The 21235-nt window shown below is 38.2% G+C and overlaps 1 protein-coding gene across 7 annotated transcripts in view; it reads right to left on the bottom strand.

The window, feature by feature from the left end:
- Positions 1-1571: 1571 nt before the first annotated feature.
- SATB1 (SATB homeobox 1) overlaps positions 1572-21235 on the bottom strand; it is a 187256-nt gene continuing 167592 nt past the window's right edge. For 3 of the 7 annotated variants that reach the window (XM_075586910.1, XM_075586909.1, XM_075586907.1), the window contains 2 exons: positions 4873-5076; positions 1573-3074 (listed from right to left, as the gene is read on the bottom strand). In XM_075586910.1, the coding sequence (XP_075443025.1) occupies positions 2613-3074; positions 4873-5076 (666 nt within the window). In that variant the 3' untranslated portion in view covers positions 1573-2612. Of the gene's footprint in view, positions 3075-4872; positions 5077-21235 lie in introns of all 7 variants that reach the window. The other 4 variants (XM_075586913.1, XM_075586912.1, XM_075586914.1 and 1 more) reach the window with 3 other exon arrangements.

The raw sequence follows: 21235 nt of genomic DNA on the forward strand, positions 1-21235 counted from the left end.
GGACCAATTCCAAATCATATTTAAATATGCAGAGGTTTCCAAGCTCATTTTCATGGCAAATTCTAGTAAATTCCACTAGGAAGTGAAATTGTGTGTACTGTGAAAGCAGTCACCTGAATTCTTGTTCTGTTTCAGGCGGTCTCTTTTTAAAGAAGCATTGATACATAAAAACTATTCTGTCCTTTAATATCAGCATGACATTTAACCACTTTGCTTGCTCAGGTTTCATACATTTGATTAGGTGTCTATGACAGATAAACTTTGTGTTTTACCTTGCACTGAGAGATGCACATACTGATGCAATCTCTTAATAGAATTTATGCAACTCCTTTATAATCACACTGTCCATATCCCATATTTTATCACCACCAATAGTTTCCTCTGCATGCTACTCATCTATATATTCACTGTTAACCCTATGTTCTCGAACAACTTAAAAGAGGATTGTTATTTATCCCTCAAGGGAATTATGATGGGATACAAATTGTGTCTGGTTCACATGACTAAACATTTATTTCATGGTGCAGACCACTTTACTAATTTTTCTTACCAGTTATATATTAATCTCAGTTTAACACATATTCCACTATTTTACACGATGGGCACCCTCTCCAAAGGCAGAGGAATAAGTGTATAGTGAAACCATATTCTGCAGTATTTTCAGCTTTGACAGCGATATTGAAATTGGGCCCTGTCAGATTAGACATAATAATATATATATATTTTTAAATATCAGGGTATGCTACGTTTATCTGGCATCTAAAAACAGTAAGGGGAATATAGAACAGTAGGTGGCTAAGGTTATTATACACAACACTAGCAAGTTTTGCTCTTTACTGCAGTTCTCAATTAAAATGCTAGTTTGTCATGAACTTTGCTCATGTAAAAACAGTCTGAAAACTGAGGAAACCGTTTGTGCACGTAGTATGAAACAGCTCACACTGCATGGTACAGTATTAACATATCAAACAGTTCACAGGACATGGCATTAATGCTGATATTACCAGGAATTTGTATTGTTTGCATAATACTATACTTGATACCATAATCTCCCATTGAAGCCCAAATATGGCCAGTCAAATGACATGATTATAATTAGCATCCATCACTGATTGAATCAAGGTCTTTTCTTACAGGAGTCATTTTACTTGTTTAATATGGACATCTGCAGCTTACTTTACAATGAAACAGTATAATATTTACTAACAATTCTATCTAAATTGATAAGGCCATTACTGCCAAGAAGAAATGGTGATTCTGATTTGTACATTAAACCGATTAAAACATATACACACACACACACACACACACACATTTAAAGGTTTTGGAAACTTATAAAATGCTTGTCATAGTTGCTGTAACATCTAACTGGAGGGTAACAGACACAGAGACCAACCTTCCTGTATCATACCATACAAACAATTTTAATTGTTTAGTTACACAGTCAATAACCACTTCTAGTCAGAACATATTTGCATAAATAAAACTGAGATAGATTTATAAAAACAGCCAGCTGTAACAAAAAAACAAAAAAAACTTGTTTTCATAGCAATAAACTCATAAAAAATAAATACACTTTTATGCAGAAAATTTGTACAGATGTAGCTTGAAAATTTATTGTAAACCAAAGGAAGACACATTGCAAACATCAATTATTTTTCACATTAATTGCATAAGTTTCTAAGGTGATCTATTAGTTTTATTTACCTAAGCTTGTTTGCATGATAGTAAAAATTGCATACAACAATAAGAGTGAAGCTTATAGTATGAATTGCTTGGATAACATAGAGCACTTTTTATAGGCAACTCTGTAAAGCACATTTTCTCTATTTAAAACTTTTAAGACACTTTGTTTTACTGCCCATCAAAATACATATAAATAGAAAAAAGAATCAGTATGGTAAAGAGAAGCATATTACATAGAACATAAATTTCCCGAAAAAAAAAAAAAAAAAAAAGAATTACGACATAATGCAGAATCTACAAATAAATAAATGGGACTAAATTGTTTCACATTCTTCCTTTTATAATCTATATAAACAACAAAAATGAAAAAAGTACAGTGACCATTTAAAAAAATAAATAAATTAAAAAAAAAATCTAAATTACGGCAGTGCCATAAAACACAAGGCATTTGTTGGCATGTTATCATTTTAAACTGCATCCCACAGTCAAGAGTTCTTCTGTACCTTACAACAGAGCAAGAGTAATAAACTCCTATATATTTATATAAGTGTGAGTTTCTGAAGATCAAGTGTGGAATATAACAGTAATATAGAAATAAAACAAAAAACACTGACACTGTATGCTTGTTTGAAGGCTCCAGATTTCAACTTGCCTACACTAGAATCATGCTTATCAGGTACATTGTGGCGTATCCAGTGAACACAAAAATAACATCAAACAATCCCCAATGTTTCATCTGGAGCAGAGAACAGTTTATAGACAGAGTAAAACTTTTTATGCAGTCTGCATCATTTCCTTTTCTTTGTGCAAGTTTTTCAAGATTCATTGCCCGAACAATGAACAATAAAATGTTACTGACAGTACATAGGATGGAATCGTTATTAGTAATACCAGTGGAACAGCTTGGAAACAAAACAAAAAACACTTTACGATAAGTCGTTCAAGTCAGCAGTGATCTCTGTGTTCCCTTCTCCTGTTAAATCATCTTCAAGCTTAACTGAAAACAGTGTATTAGTAGTGTCGTCTTCGACACACTCTTCTAGATCGTTAAGCAACTCGTCCTCTTTATATTCTGCTACATCCACTTCTAAACCTGAATTGTCTTTCAGCTTCCCATGGTGTTTCAAATAGTATCGCTGATTCTGGAAAAACTTGATAATGGTGTACTTGGGTAGATCAAGCTGAGCAGACAGAGTTTGGATGGCTTCCTCGTCTGGGTAGAGGCCTACATCTTGTATGAAACTCTGTAAAATCCCCAGAGCTTCAACAGAGATCTTTGTTCGTGGACGGGGTTTCTGGCGGTTTTCATCCTCTGATTCAGCAGGAGATGCCACAGTAGGCTGTATAGGTGGTAGCCTGGGACCTAGTGGTTGCTGCTGTTGCTGCTGCTACAACACCAAGAAAAAGCAAAACAGATATTTAGTGTCAAACGTATAATAGATAAAGCATACAAATGTAGAAGCTAGGATTCAAAACGTGCTGTATAGTTTTAAAAATATAAACTTACACTTTTGGCTACAAAAAAAAAAAATGGACTTCCCTTTGTAGATAATAGAATATGATTAACATGTCCATCTGCGTTCACATTTTAATCCCAAACTAAGGTGATCAACAAACCATCTTTGACGTGCAGTTTTTAATTTAACTTTTGACTTCTTTTACAACAACATTTCCACATTTTTGTCAATTTAGTTCTTATTTTATAAGATGTGCAATTTGTTTCAGCTCAGCAAGCAAATAAAATGAAAATCTTGTGCCAGTTTTCTTGATGCCTTAGCAAGTTGGTTGCATTGTTGGTTACATACATTCCACAGACACTCGAGGCCTAATTAGCTCAAGGATAACCAGAGCAGAACCCCTTGCAAAGCCCATGTTAGAAACCAACTGCAATATATTAAAGCAGCACTCCAGGTTGCATGTCTTGCTTTGCTTATTTTTTTAGGATTGAAGCAGGGGGTCTCCGAAGCTTTTTTACAGCTCTCGGGACCCCTTGCTTCCCGACACACTTACCTCCGTAGGGGGTGCCGGTATCTCTTAAGTTTAAATGTCCTTTGTCACACAGGTCAATAAGAAGCCGCAAGGGATGATGTCGCAGCTTGCTTTTGGCCTGCAAGACGCGGGACATTTAAAGCCGCCATTACGTTAGCCCCAATAAGCCTGAAGAGATACCGGCACCCGCTACGACAGTAAGAATCTAAGGAAGCAAGGGGTCCCCGGAGCTTAAATTAACGTAGTTCAGCTCAAGAGACCCCCTGCTTCAATCCTATAATGAAAAGAAATAAACAAAGCAAGAAATGAAACTTGGAGTTCAGCTTTAAAGCTATCACAGTGTAATAAGAACACATTTATTAAACAGTGCTATACTGAAAGACACCGTACGGCACATTTACTTGATTGTGTCTATTCCATTATGGGGTTTTACTGCTCATCAAATATGGGCCTTCATGTCTAGGAAAGGAATGAGCAGTATAGAGATTTGACGTAAATGAGATCTCATACAATGTTGGGACAAATCGTAATCTATGCATTGAGTGCAGTCTGATCTCAGATACAAAAACATAGTATCTCCTTTCATATAAAGTGCACATGGAAGGGAGTGGGGTGGGGGAAAGCCCATACACGAGCAGCATTTCCAGAGTCTAATAAGTCTATATACCCATCCATTAAAATTAAAAAATATATTTTATTGACACGAAAAAAAAGTATTAATACCACTAACAACTCTGAATTATTTTTACTGTAGGCAGGTTGAAGCAGTCAAAAAGTACTAAAAAATAAAACATAAATTAGTAGTCCGCCTATTACAAAAGAGTCCTAGAGGAATGCAATATGGACTGCAATCTCCCCCCCTCCCAAAAAAGACACTCCAAATACTACAAAAGAGCCACCAAGTGCAGTCACACTTCTCATAAAGACTTATTAGGATTCAGAAGTTAATCTAATGTTGGTGCCCGATGCAGAGAGTGACCAGGTTTGCCCACTCCAAAGTTAGTGACATTCCTGCTGAGCTAGTGTACATACTCATAGAATATTCTTAGAAATAAATCAATAAAATCGGGTTTCAGAATTTATTTTCTGCAAAATGTCTTTTCATAGCACAATAAAGTTCCCGAAGAAGAGGTCTATACACCTTGCCTTTGATTAAATCTTTATTTTCTTTAATGTTCTATGAACTTGTTTACTGACCTGAATTTGATCTGCTGAAACATGGATCATGTGGGGTGGCCTGTCACTGTGGTGATAAACGATGTTGCTCTCTTGCTCATAAATGGCATCTCTTTCTGACTGGGGAAGACCGAGGAACCTTCGAATCATTGAGAGATTCTCCCACAGTGTCCGGTTTTCTGGCGAAGGATCTTCTTTCCATCGTAACAGTTCACACAACCACCCCTTTAAGAGAATAAAATGAACATTGCAGTCTTGTAAAAAAAAAAAAAAAAAAAAAAAAAAAAAACATGCATAACTGTGTGTGTTTGTTAGGCTCTATGAATTTAAAGCAGTAATGCTATATTCCTTTTGTTCTTGTTTTTATATCTAAAGCATGTGACTAGGTAGAATTCTACATTCTTACCTAAGCTGGCAATTGTTCGGTGCTCCAGTTATAAATCTGTCAAAATCATTATTGTGTGCCTAATGAAATGGATGCCTTCCCGTTTCAATCAATCCTTCCAGTCAATGTAACTCAGCAGCTACAATGTATCCCGATCTTACTAAAGTAACATCTATTGTTATTTTAAAGCTCAAACTGCTGGAATCATTGGCAATAGATGACCACAAATAGGAAAGTGTGCTAAAGCCTGCTATAGAAATCAAAGGATGCTTTAAAAAAAACTAATTAAAAATGGCACCAAGAGTTGAATAATAAAAAAAATTCAGTAAGTATTATCCAATACTATAGAATGGTTTTATTTAAAAAACAAAAAACAAAAGATTTCCCATGTTTTGCTGCTTTAAGACACGTTATTCTTCATATTTTTCACATTCATTACTGTTGCATACAACAGTGATTTACATACAGTATACATTCCTGATCTCATTGAATATTGTTTAAGTAAAGCTGAAATGTGTATTCTTTGAAACCATATTAACACACACATCAATTGAATAATAATACTGTTGTGAATCTACAAGTTCAGTTTTGTGTATGGATTTCCAATACATTTTAAAGCTGAAACATGCAAATTATGACATTTCTGTATATCCAGTGGGAGATCTTAATGCCTGGATTTTTGGAACTATCTGGCAGCATAGATCTATTATCTCGTGTCACTTAATTTAATATTTATCTACAATTTAGGAAGTATTTTAAATATACAAAAAAAAGGGGATATTCCAACAAATCTAAACGTAATAATTATATATATATAAATATATATATATATATATATATATATATAGCCACTGTAAATATTACTGTATGTTCATTTGCATGTCTTAGACAGGTCTGCAACCCTGTCTTTCCCCATTGTCACCCAGCATACAGCGCTTCCACTGCAGCAAGGGATTCTGGGAAATGACATGCAAATGAGCACTCAGTGCCACCTTTTGTCTCAAGCTCGTATTACACAAGCCAATCCTCAAGCCAATGCATGCTGTTTTAAACACAGCTTTTAAACAGAGGCTGGGATGAGATGCAAAGCCATTAGACCTACTCACATACATGTTTCAACCTTGATGGGTATCATCAGTGTGAGGCTGGTCTTAATGGCAAGCAGGTTTGAGACTAGACTAGGTAATCACCACTGTCATTAAGGTTATGGTGGGTAAAAAAAGTGACAAAAACCCTCCACAGTAAAGCATAAAGCCACTGTAAATATTACTGTATGTTCATTTGCATGTCTTAGACAGGTCTGCAACCCTGTCTTTCCCCATTGTCACCCAGCATACAGCGCTTCCACTGCAGCAAGGGATTCTGGGAAATGACATGCAAATGAGCACTCAGTGCCACCTTTTGTCTCAAGTTCGTATTACACACACATATATATATATATATATATATATATATATATATATATATATATATATATAAAAATCTTAATATATATAACATTTTATTTATATATTAAAATGAACACTAGTGACATGCAAAACAATAAAAAAAATGTATACACATTTAATACTACGTTGTTTAAAGAAACGTTGCTATTTTATTGGTGTCGAGTGTGGTTGAGTAATTAAAAGGTCTTCAAAAAGCCAAAGCTAAAAAGGTACTTCCATTAAAATAGGCTTCTAAAGTGAGGACTGGCACAAAAGACAATATATATAAGATGCAGAAAGAACAGGATTTATTTTAAAAGTCTTCACTACTGGTAATTCAACATAACTATTTTTGCCACATACATTTAAAAGAATGTACAGGTACATTCAATAGGCACGTTTCTACTTACAATGCCAATACAATGTGTGAAATACTGGAGATGAAGCCTTTCATTGAATTTTTTTTTTAAACCACAACAAACTAAATAGCTCAAACGGTTTAAAATCAGGCCTCCAAAAAAAGAACAAAAAACATGGTCTAGTTCATTTAAACAATACGTTTAACTGCCACGCGTAATATTCAGCAGATGGTGAACGTGAATAGTGTTACATTGATGGTATGGAAGAAAAGATGCAATGCAAAGCATGAGAGATAAACACAAATCAATAGATTTTAACTTTCAGAATGTTGCTAATTTTTAAACTGACAAAGTTCATTTGACACCTTGTCTAAACACTAGGATTCAATTCAGAATTTTGCCTTCAGCTGACGTCAATAACTTTGCTCTCCAGTTAGTTTAATATTGGCATTGGCTGTGTACGGGCTCAAAATCCTGTGCAGATGATTGCTGCGTTATGTTCAAAGCTGCTATATATAACACAAATCCTGTAAAGTTATGTATTGTAAACCTACATTTATTGAGAAATAAAGGTCTTAAATCCATCTGCCACACAACAAATACTATTATGCACTGCATTGTAACCAAGCACCATCTGCATATGTCTTGCAACAGTAAGCAAAAAAATGCTAAAATAGATTTTAAACCTATTTATATTTCATTTTTTTAAAAAGGTCCTCAACTTATTTTATCTGTGGGTTTCATTAAGAAATCATAACATACAAAGGGCGAAGAAAATCTAAAATCGTGAGGATAAAACACATTTTTAATAAAACTGTACACATACATTCAAAATTCAGGCCTACAAACTGCAATGTTCGGCATATGATCATATGAAAAGGTGTATCTAGTTCCATTCAAAAGATGAGCTTCTTAAGATGTCTACTAGAAAAAGTACTAGTAGAGAGAAAAGTGCACTCGCACGACTTATTAGAAACGTCTCGGGTGCACGCGCATCACAAACATTAAAAATTATTCCCTCAGATGAGGGACAAAACGGTACTCCAGGGGACTTTTTCAAATTGAAGTAAGGATTTAAATTTTCAAGTGACAAAAACCCTCCACAGGAAAGCAAATATGCAAATATAACTGTATGCTCATCTGCATGTCTTAGGCAGGTCTGCAACCCCGCCTTTCCCCATTATCACCCAGCATACAGCACTTCCACTGCAGCAAGGGATTCTGGGAAATGACATGCAAATGAGCACACAGTGTCACTTTTTGCCTCAAAAACCATTTTTAATATGGTTCCCTATAGGCTTAAGCTTGCTGCATGGTCACAGCTTTGAGCACAGCCAGGGTTAAGGTGCACCCCCTTGAGAAAGGTCCTATTCCAGGACCGAAACGTCGGATTGGGTGACTTATCTTTTTTATTCAGATGCCCAATACAGTTTTTCATGATTACTGAACCGAGTGCAGTCTTTCTTTATCGGACGAGAGAATGGTAATGTTGTTTTTCTATTAGTTGAGACTAGCACCTGTCTATATGAACCAGTACATTGAGTGCAAGCTGTGATGTTTGTTTATATATATATATATATGCAAATACAACTGTATGCTCATCTGCATGTCTTAGGCAGGTCTGCAACCCCGCCTGCTGTGACCATGCAGCAAGCTTAAGCCTATAGGGAACCGTGTTAATAATGGTTTTTGAGGCAAAAAGTGACACTGTGTGCTCATTTGCATGTCATTTCCCAGAATCCCTTGCTGCAGTGGAAGTGCTGTATGCTGGGTGATAATGGGGAAAGGCGGGGTTGCATACCTGCCTAAGACATGCAGATGAGCATACAGTTGTATTTGCATATATATATATATATATATATATATATATATATATATATATATATATATATATATATATAAAAAAAAAAAACATCACAGCTTGCACTCAATGTACTGGTTCATATAGACAGGTGCTAGTCTCAAATAATAGAAAAACAACATTACCATTCTCTCGTCCGGTAAAGAAAGACTGCACTCGGTTCAGTAATCATGAAAAACTGTATTGGGCATCTGAATAAAAAAAGATAAGTCACCCAATCCGACGTTTCGGTCCTGGAATAGGACCTTTCTCAAGGGGGTGCACCTTAACCCTGGCTGTGCTCAAAGCTGTGACCATGCAGCAAGCTTAAGCCTATAGGGAACCATGTTAAAAATGGTTTTTGAGGCAAAAAGTGACACTGTGTGCTCATTTGCATGTAATTTCCCAGAATCCCTTGCTGCAGTGGAAGTACTGTATGCCGGGTGATAATGGGGAAAGGCGGGGTTGCATGTTTAAATATGACTAAAGATATTGAATGCTCTTATCTTAGATATGCAAGAGTTCGATTAGGCTCTGTTTATAATATACGTTTGTTGCTAGTTTGTGCTACTCAGTCATAGGTACTTGTATTATATGTCTTTTGTACACAAATGTTGTTTTTAACCATATTCTGTGTCTCATTGTATCTTGTTTATACATCTGTTTATCCATGATGATGTTATGTAGGTGAATACCACTGATCATCAGGGGAATGATGTCTCCTGGTAAATCATTATATATTTAATTATCACCTGTGGTATTAATTGCTCAACCAATTACAGTGAACCAATGGGCAGCAAGGTTTCACTATATATACATCATCATGTATAGTACCTGATACTCTTTGACAAAGTCCCAGGCAGGGACGAAACGCGTCAGAGTTCGCTCTGTAGCACCTTTTTAGTGTATATGCACTTTAATAAACTACCCTTTTATTGATTTATTCTGCGTGTGGACTTGGATTTCCTTAACCCGGACGGCAGCAGTGCACCGCCTACTTGTTCTATCGGGGTTGCAGACCTGCCTAAGACATGCAGATGAGCATACAGTTGTATTTGCATATTTGCTTTCCTATGGAGGGTTTTTGTCACTTTTTTTACTCACCATAACTTAACTCAGTATTATGATTGATTATATATATATATATATATATATATATATATATATATATATATATATATATTGCCGTGGTGGACAGGACCAAGGACCCCCCAAACCCCGAGGATCCAAATAGTAATCAGTAGAGTTCTGTAAAGTCCCAGAAGTCAATCAAAGTAAGCAAAACATTTGAATAAAAAATTATATGATGTATTGTGATTTTAAGCATATATTTAGGTGACCAATAAATGCAACTCAAAGGTATGGTCACATAGGTACAAAGGTATTTTGATGGGGGAAAGAAAAATAAGTTATTTTTAGAGAATTTAATTTTCTATCAAAATACCTTTTTGCCTATCTGACCATACCTTTGAGTTGCATTAATTGAGGAGTTAAATATATACTTTAAATCACAATACAGTACATCATATTTTTTTTATTCAAATTATTTGTATACTGTGATTCTGAGTGCTGGGACCCTACACAATTCTAATGACATAAAAATACAGTGACAACAACACCTCAATTAAGAGGACTATGAATAGGTATTGGGCATAGCAAAATAAAAACCAGAAGATACCAGAGATGTACAATTACATTTCAAATGATCAAATACTAAATCAAATGTAAAAAAAGAACAGAATATACATGTTTTACTTTGCAAATAGACAAAAGAATATATATATAAATATATATAATGTTGATAACATCTTCACTAACATACAACATAAAAGGTGTAATAAATAATCTATTTTTTTTTTTAAAAATCACAAGTTTGTATGTTTCAATAAATTGTCCCATTTATGTTTCTTTGCATTGATGCAGTTTCTCAACGACTATTACATTTGTAATTTATAAATCAAAATCACATCTTAAATGTCTAAACTACAAATCAATGTTGCAATATGCTGAATAAGTCATTTTTAATCTACTCAGAAATATATACACATTCATATGTCTGTGTATGTGTGTTGCTGTGTAGTTGTGCATATGCTTAACTATATACATATATTTTCACACACAACTCTGTATGTGCACACACACACACACACAAATATATACATATTATATGTGTGTATCTGTATACACAAACAACCCCCATATATGTATGTGTATATATGTATACACACAAACACAAACACACACGTATACACACACGTATACACACACACACACACACACACGTAGAATTAGAGCAGGATATTATTTCTCTCCAGAAGGACTTTGATAGACTGGAAACTTAGACAGGTAAATGGCAGATGAGGTGTAATACAGATAAATGTAAGGTTATGCATTTGGAAAAGAAGAATAAACAGACGACTTACAAATGAAATGGGGATAAATTGGGGGAATCCTTGATGGAGAAGGATTTAGGAGTGCTTGTAGACAGCAGGCTTAGCAATAGTGCCCAAAGTCATGCAGTATCTGCTAAAGCAAACACGATCTCATCTTGCATTAAACAGACAATGGATGGAAGGGAAGTAAAAATAAGTATGCCCTTTTATAAAGCATTAGTAAGACCACACGTTGAATATGGAGTACAATTTTGGGCACCACTCGTTAGAAAAGACATTCTGGAACTAGAGAGAGTGCAGAGAAGAGCCACCAAATTAATAAAGGGGATGGATAATCTGATTTATGAGGAGAGGCTCGCTAAATTAAATTTGCTTACATTAGAAATGAGGCATCTAAGAGGGGATATGATAACTATATACAAATATATTTCAGGGACAGTACAAGGAGCTTTCAAAATAATTATTCATCCCAAGGACAAAGGACTCAGGGGCATCCCTTAAGGCAGCGGTGCGCAAACTGTGGGGCGCGACCCCCAGGGGGGGCGCGAGACTGCCGACGGGGGGCGCGGGGTTTACAGAGGCCCCGCGCGCTTCCCGAAGGCACTTAAATTAAGTGCCGGGGGAGCTGCAGGGCCTCTGTAAACCTAACTTACCGTGGCTCCGGCGGCTTCCTCCCTGTGTCGCCATGGCAACGCGGCGTCAAAATGACGCTGCGAGGTCATGTGACGTCACGTTGCTATGGCAACGTGACGTCATTACGTCGGAGCGCGGGTAAGTTGGGGTTGGGAGGGGGGCGCGGGAGTGAGGGTACAGCCGGCAGGGGGGCGCAGGGAAAAAAGTTTGCGCCCCTCTGCCTTAAGGTTTGAACAAAGGAGATTTCACCAGCAACAAAAGGAAAGTGTTCTTTATAGTTAAGGGCAGTTAAAATGTGGAATTCATTACCCATGGAGACTGTGATGGCAGATACAATAGATTTGTTCAAAAAAGGTTGGACATCTTTTTAGAAAGGAAAGGTACACAGGGAAATACCTAATATGTAAACATGTGAAAGGGTGTCAATACAGCGAGTAATTAAATTGGCAAGTCTTGGAGTTCTGAAGGGATTTATTTCCCCCCTTATGAGAATATTTCACTGGGGTTTCTTTGTTTGCCCTCCTCTGGATCAATAAGTACGGATACAGGATAAAGTATTTGTCGTCTAAATTTTGCAAAACTTCATGGACCTATGTCTTTTTACAACCGCATCTACTATGTAAAAAAAAGTATATATTTTATATATACACATATACAGTATCCACACACACACACACACACACACTAATATATATATATTACACAATATATATATACACACACACACACACACACACACACACACACACTTCGTTTTACAACGAATGGCTTATCCAACGCTATGCAATGCATACCTATGTTCAGTTTTACAACGCCAAAACGGCTTATCCAACGCTCTTACGACGCTTTACAAAGTTGTTTATGTGTATATAATATATATTATACTATATAATATATTATATTTTTATATGATATATTATGTTATATTATATATATATATATAATACAGTATATGCACTATATAATTTATGTGTGTGCTGCATATCTTATTGTCTGCGTAAAAATATTTTGTGTATTTTAGCATTAAAAATGCCTTCAGGAACGGAACCTTTAATTTAAGCAGTGTTCCTATGGGAAAACGTGTTTCGCTTTACAACGTTTCACTATCCAACGCCATTTTGAGTAACGCATTGTGTCAGATAACTGAGGACTGCCTGTATACACAATATATAATATATATATATATATATATATACACACACACACACACACAGCCCAGCCCCGTTATAACGCGATCCGTTACAACACATCCGCTTATAATGCGATGCAAGCGTGGCTCCCAATTTTCGGATTTATGAATACTTTACAACACGTTTATTGGTATCTTAAATACTTTATTGTACAATGCATACAATTATATATTATTTCTAACGCGATCCGCTTATAGCGCGATGTGATTCTTTGGACCCCAAGCACAGCGTTATAAGGGGTTGAGGTGATGTAAATATTACTTTCTAGAGAGGTGCTACCAGGGCTAAATCATATGTGAAACATGAGAAGAGAAAAGTACTGGGTAATGACGTCACCATACTCGTCATAGAGCGCGACCAGCATGAAAGTCCTGCAGGAGTATATTGGAAGTTCCTCCGTATTTTGAAACTATTGATGTATGCATTTGAGCAAGCTAAAAAGTTGTGGAGCCGTACTTAGGTATCCACTAGTTGGGACAGAGTGTGCATGCCAGTGAGTGAATGACCACGGAGTGCGCTATATATCTGTAACTCCTACACCAGTATAGCATTCAAGGTATCATCTGCAGACCGTGAGTAATATAGATCCCGGTCTCCCGACAGGGTAGAGGGTTAACCCGTGAAGGTGATACACGTTTGCCTCTCTCGTGATAACATTTAAACCTGAGCCCTGCTGCTACTTCACAGAGGTTAGCTGGAATACCTACATTCCTGTGATATAGCACCATCCTTTATACTGCTGAAATAGGCAGCGGTGATACATGGTCATTCATATGACTTAAAGGGCTACACTATGCCAGTGTTATTTGCACACAGGAATTCATCCAGAGCTATTCATTCTCTTCCCCTCAATACCCGACTAGCACCCTCTCTATCCACCTTTAAGACCCACCTTAAGACACATCTGCTTAAAGAAGCATATGAATAGCACTGGATAATCATGGACACGATACATAAAGCTTGGCCCCCTGCAGACGCAATTACTAGAATTCCCTCCTATTGTCTCTGTACGTTCTCCCTACCTACCAATTAGATTGTAAGCTCCTCGGAGCAGGGAATCCTCTTCCTTAATGTTACTTTTATGTGTGAAGCACTTATTACCATGATCTGTTATTTATATTATTTGTTATTTCTATGATATGTATCACTACTGTGAAGCGCTATGTACATTTATGGCGCTATATAAATAAAGACATACAATACAATACATTCAGAATGAGCTTGTCTCATTGCATAAATAGTGTAACGTCACCACTCATCCATCGTGGGTGCTGATGCTACTGTTTACAGTAATCAGTACTGTTTACGTGTAGTTGTGGGTACACTCACCACTCCATTTATCAGCAGGTATAGTGTAGCTATTTTTTTGGCACGTCATACCGTCTATCCTGTATACTAAGGAACACTCAGAGCTTGACTATCAAGACACCCAGGGGGTAAGAGAGGAGGTGGGGTTCCTTTGGAGTAAATTACCAGATGAGTCAGTGTTTCTCACAGACATGGGTGATTAGTGTTTCCCTTGGTCAGGTGAGAGATTAGTTAGATATACAGCCATTTACATGGTATACAGGGCTGTTGTTACCTATGCCTAATCTTTAGACAACAAAAGTGTGGTATACTCTGGACGCATCAGGAACCTTCACACTACAACATACAGGATCCACTAATAGTCTACCACACAGTAACAATCATATTGGTATAAGGTGTTTTGACATAGGTGATTGGGTGGTCAGCCATACATTGGTCATACACAACCATAGGCTGTACACGATCCATCCTACATATATAGCACCCATTCCACCAGGTCATTACCCATTAGAGTATCCACATCACCTGTGGTACTACATGAGGATCACCTGCTGACATATACATTACCTTTCGGTGCCACTTCCTTTGCTCCATAGCACCTATCTGGGACATATAGCATTCTGGCAACTTCATGCGCTTTAATTTGGTTTTTAATTATTTATGTTTTTTTGTGTGTTGAGTTTAGATTTCAATAAATAAAACTTTATTATTTTGATTATTAGAGTAGTGTGCATCCTTTATGGTACTTTTCTCTTTTCGTGTGCATATATATATAAAAATACATATATACACACACGTGCGTGTGTGTGTGCGCGTGCATGTATGTATGTATGTATGTATGTATGTATGTATGTATGTATATATATATATATGTTGCAGATTGGGGTGTTCAGCAGGGGTTCACAATGAAGTGTTGGGGGTCCAAGGGAGTGCACACCCCCGGACAAAGTCAGGATGCGAAACGTACTTCAGGGTTGTTTGTTTGCACATTGTTAGCGGGTTAAACATGTGTTTTTCTTGCGCTGCACATCATATATGGTTTATGTGTGTTCCATATACCATATTACATTATAGTAATCTCATTCTATGTTTAGGTCAGACTTCATGTTTCTTTAATAAATCAAATTTATATATCACCTTTGCTTGAGTGCTTTTACAGGGACCCTTTTCTCTTTCTTTGCTGGCATTCATTTATACTTGTCCCTAGCACCGTCATTAGGCTGTTACTTTCATCAGTGTACCTACTTTTGATTTGAGCAAGTTTGTATTATTTATCCAGTTAGTTGCAGGCTTTAATTGTGTTGTTTTATGTATATATATATGTATGTGGCAACATAATATAGGGCACATATATATGTGTTGTTTTATGTATATATATATGTATGTGGCAACATAATATAGGGCAGTTATTATTTTGGTCTTCCTGCAACACTGTCTGTACAATTATTGTGCTTATTGTAAGCTTTGCGCCATTTTCCCTTTTCTTTTATTATTGCTAAACATAAGCATTATTATAAGAACCCGTGTGGGCGTTTTTTTGTACAATCAGGCAGGCTGGACAGATGGGCTTCTGCTACTATAAGGTCACTCAGGGAAATGGGTAAGTCTGGTACAGCATCAAGAATCAGAGTTCTGTGGTACAGCATAATGCGTGATGTATAGTTACATAATAATAATAGCATGTTTTTGTATAGCGCTGCTAGTTATACGTAGCGCTTTACAGAGACATTTTGCAGGCACAGGTCCCTGCCCCGTGGAGCTTACAATCTATGTTTTTGGTGCCTGAGGCACAGGGAGATAAAGTGACTTACCCAAGGTCACAAGGAGCCGACACCAGGAATTGAACCAGGCTCCCCTGCTTCAAACTCAGTGTCTTTTACTCACTGAGCCACTCCCTCTCCCTATGTGTTTAATAAAAATCACGTGCGTAGTTGTGCCAATATACTTTTATAATCACACTCATCTTAATCAAAGGACTCAGTTGGTTAACACAATTTAAAGCCTGTCATGTAATTTGCACACACACACACACACAAAAAAAAAGAAGATTTTTTAAAGAAACAAAGCAAAAAAATAATTCTCCTGATGGGCCTCCTTCAAATGAGAAAACGTATGAAAGTGCATGGTTATTTATGGGTTGGTGGCAGGTGGCATTTAACACTGCCACCTTGGGTTTTCTAAAACATTAGCCTGTAAAATAATGTAAAAGTTGTACATTACCTTGCAAGATATTTTATATGTGGTATGCATTCCAAAATGTATAGTTTTGTCTACTAGACTATTCCACAACCTGCCCACACACAGAACAAGATTTTCAGGATTAAAGATCTCAAAAATCGTCATTGTCATTTATGGTATATGTATGTGTATGTGTATATATGTATATCTCTAGAACCCATGTAGAAATGTGTCAGAAATGCAGTTTTTAGGTAACATTGATCTTTTAGTATCAGCCTAATTTATTTATCTCGAGAACAAATTCCAGCCAGATCTTGTTTATGGATCAAAAAGTTAAGGATCGGAAAGCAAGGTTTAAGTAGAAAAGAAAAAGGTGCTGACCATGAAAAATACATAATGATGATACTGTACACTTGAAGGATGTCAGAAATGATGCTAACATAGTATCTTTTAATAATACAGAGTGGTCCTATGTTATTATGCTGACCTAGCTTATAAAGCACAAATACATTCCTCCGTCAGGGACAATAAACCCCACTATAGCACTGATATAAAATGTGACTCTGAAAGGATGCTCCAGTCGTTTTAAAAAGTTAAGATTTGAAAATATATAAGTAGTCATTTAAACAATGAAATACATTTATGATGGCAAAAAGCATTTTAAATTATTTACTAGGTTAAAAAGGTGAAGTGGTACTTTAGATACATCAGATTTCATCATCTCGGCCATTTTTTGGTGGCAAAGTGGTATTGATCTTTTCAAATGCTTAAAATTAACTATTTCCAGATGGTCATTATTTGATTAAAGGCATTAAAGTTGAGGGCAAATATGATGCACTTTGTCTTCCTTACCATTTCAATCACAATGTAATTTAATATGAAATATGCCTTCATGATAATGATTATAAATGGTATGATGTTGTAAACGATATTCTGTATCTACACATATTAACTTTGGCATCCTCAAACAATACAGAAAGTATTGTATTTGTCATATCCTTAACTTTAAAACATGATTAAATTTTTCATTTATAGATTGATTACAAAACAAAATTTTTTTTATCTTCAGTTGTGTATCCAGCTGTAAATGAGCATGAATCAGCTGTAAATAAGCATGACTTTTGTGATGTTACACAAACCTTGAGTAAGCAAAAGAAAAAATTGAACATGCATTAGAAGCAAATGTTACAAAGCACAAATAGCTGCAGAATTTAATGATAAACTAAACTGAATGTGTTTTAACTCATCAAAAATAGTGTTACGATATAGAAATGTTCAAACACAATCACGTTGATGAAACAGAACGAATGTGGATTGCTGGCAAGACTTATGCCATTGTTTACAAGTGTAAGGTAATCCTTGGTACAGTCATGAATATATATATAAATACACACACACACACAGGCAGGAAGTGTCCCCCCGAAGTTATCACTGGGCAGTACTTAGGAGACCACCAACCAAATCTGGTGTCTTCTTCACTGGCCCGAGTACCCACTTAGAACCATCCATCCTGGTTAAGAGTAACCATTACCACCACGGTTGTGCCGTTGGCAGTATTTAGGAGACCATCGAATACATCAGGTGTCTTCTGTACTCGACCGAGTACCCACTAGGAACCATCCATTCTGGTTTAGATAATGTATTATACAGCTGTGGGAGTATCTAATTCTCAAGAGTAACCGTTATTACCACTGTGTATTTGGACTTTAATATAGTTTCAATTGTAGCGTGGTCGATGGAACACCTAGTATCCATCCCCTGATTAAATCACCTAATGTGAAGAAACGCATAGGGTGAACTGCTAGTGAGAGCAGGCTGCACCATACCTTTTTGAATTCTTGACTCAAAGACGCTGACGGCTACTTTCCACGGCTTCCGCCCTGCTCAACCCTGCCCGGAACCCATTGCATGCGAGGATTGTTCCCGGAGGACACGAAGAGAGGCTGTGTGCTCCCCTGAGTTCCTGCTGGACGGCGGCTCAGAAGGGTTTTGATCGTATACAGCGGAGAGGCCGAGTTCCAGTTTGGTGCATGAGTATTACTCATAATATGCTCTTTATTCTTTGAGAGTTTCAAATTGTTGGACTTTTATTGGGAATATTAAATTTTATTTTTAACTTATTGCACTAGGATTGGGTGCTTTCTTTTTTTTTTTTTATATATATATATATACACACACACACACACACACACACACACACACACACACACACACACTTAACTAGATATAGATATACACACTAGCTGTACCCGGCATAACATACGCCGATCTAGCAGATTTTAAATGTTATTAAACTTTCACTCCTCCCTGTAATGCCTTGCGGTCGCGTCCCCTCTTCAACCATGCCCTGCTCCTCTTTGTACTCCCTGTCTTATTGTCTCTGCTCCTCTCTATGCACACTACACTCTCTCCTCTCCTACTCATCTCCCCTGTTTCCTCCTCTCCTTGCTGTTTTCCTGTAAGGAATCCGCTCCACGGTTTACTGGTTGTCTTACCTTGCAGACCGGTGCAGTTCTGGAACAGCTCTCCTGAGGTTTGCTGCAGCCTGGATTCACTCACCAAAGCAATACACACTCCCTCTGGTATCTACTGCAGCTGTGCAGCCTTTCACTGCAACCTATACTTGCATTCACTCATTAGGAGCAGTACCTTCACACCCCCGCCGGGGATTGGCCCGCTGGCCTTTAAGTACTGTCTTCCCATAATGCTCCCTGCCGAGCATAGTCCTAACTGGATGTCACTACTGTTTTGCCACAAGCTCTCGCTTGTTCTCCTATGCTGATACCAGGTTCCGCCCTGCGTCCTTCAGTTCCCTTCAAGCCGCTTGTTCTCCTATGCTGATACGGAGGTTCCGTCCTGCGTCCTTCAGCTTCCTGTTCTCCTGTGCTGAAGTAGAGGTTTCATCCCTGCGTCCTTCAGCCTCCAGGATTCCTGCACTGAAGCGGATGTTTCGTCCCTGCGTTCTTCAGTCTCCTGGATCCCTGCACTGAAGCGGATGTTTCGTCCCTGCTTTCTTCAGTCTCCTGGATTCCTGCTCTGAAGCGGAGGTTTCCCTGTGTATCTCCAGCTTCCTGGTTCCTGGGGCCTACTCTTTCCCTAATCTAGAGAGGCCGTGTCCTGGTTCCTGCGCTGAAACAGAGGATTCCCCAGTCCGCTCAGGACTCTTGCGCTGTGCACTGGTTTAACCGTGCAGCTAGGCGGTGTGCTACGCTGGTCTGCTTACCATCTCCTGTGACCAGCACCATGGGCCATGGTCGTCGCACGCGCAGAGGCCAACCCCGCGCTTCTAAGCTGAAGCGGGGCTCTCCTGACTACATGTTGCCGAACTATTGCTTGAACAATGTTTATCCTGATGTCTCCTGTCCTGACCCTGGCTTGTACAACGACGACGCTGTCTTCTCCTATCCTGATCCTGCGATATATGACAACGAACTGCGCAATCCGGATCAGCCTGCGCGGTCTCAGGTCGGTGCTTTTACAACCCCACCTCAGCCTCGCGGTCTGACCCTGGTTTGTGGTGAGCAGAACCCTGACAGTTTCTTTGTCCCACTCACCTTACTCTCTTCTACCCCTCTTTGCACTCCATTCTTGCCCCATATGCACACTGCTCTCCATTCCCTCCTTCTCATCCCTCTGTCTACTCCTCTCCTTGATGGCTCTGTCTCCTGCCCTCTTTGAGGAGACATTCAGGTTTGGTGCAGACACACACAGACACACAGACAGAATCTGTGTGTCAAGACAGCCACTGGGTGTTATACCTGGCATAGGGTTGCCAGACGTCCTGTACGTACAGGATTGGCCAATATTTTAATGAACTGTCCCTGAAAGGTCTGTCGGAATGCATAATTGTCCCGTATTTCAGGGGCAATGGGAAAATTCAGGGCAGCAACAGGAGTAGAAGGATGTCAGCAATGCTGCGGCAGAAGATGGGGGATGGCGGCTGTGGAGGAGGACTAGGACTGCGGCACCAGACGGCAGCACCAGACAGCAGCACCAGACGGCAGCGGCGTGCTACAGCAGTATGACTTGAAAGTCAATTACAATTTCTGGTGTCTGCTGGGGCGGGCGCCACCACTGCCCTATGCTTCCGCCACCATGGTCCTCCTCCGCAGCCGCCATCCCGTCGCACCGCTGCCATCCTCCTGCTAGCCGACCTTCTCTGCCAGGTAATCTGCAAGGAGAACGAAGGGAGAGCTGCGAGGAAGAGGAAGAAGGAGCGGAGAGGCGCTTCGAGGAAGAGGGAGGACAGGGGCCGAGATATGGAAGGGGAGAGAGATGAGTGAAGGAGAGGGGGAGAGAGAAGGAGAGATGGATGGGGGGGGGGGTGAGAATTGGTAGGGGAGAAATGGTGTGTGTTTTTCTCATGAAAACACATAGGAAATGTCTGGATTTCAATTTTATTTTTCTACTGTATTTGGGTGTCCAGCGTCACATATTTAGAAAACTTAAATGCGGCATCCCTAACCTAGTAGGCTATATATCTAGCACGTGACATCATAATGAGTTGCAGACATCCTTAGCGATATATAGAGATATATCGTTTTTTCTTTTAGGTGACGGGTGCTCTTTAGTTATATGCCAAGAATATAGCACTTTTACTGGTCAAGAAAAACTAATGAAACAAATCAATATCCTTTTGGTACTACCGTAAACAGAACACTATATATAAAA

This window comes from Ascaphus truei, chromosome 2, assembly GCF_040206685.1.
Source record: "Ascaphus truei isolate aAscTru1 chromosome 2, aAscTru1.hap1, whole genome shotgun sequence".
In the NCBI taxonomy this organism is placed as follows: Eukaryota; Metazoa; Chordata; class Amphibia; order Anura; family Ascaphidae; genus Ascaphus; species Ascaphus truei.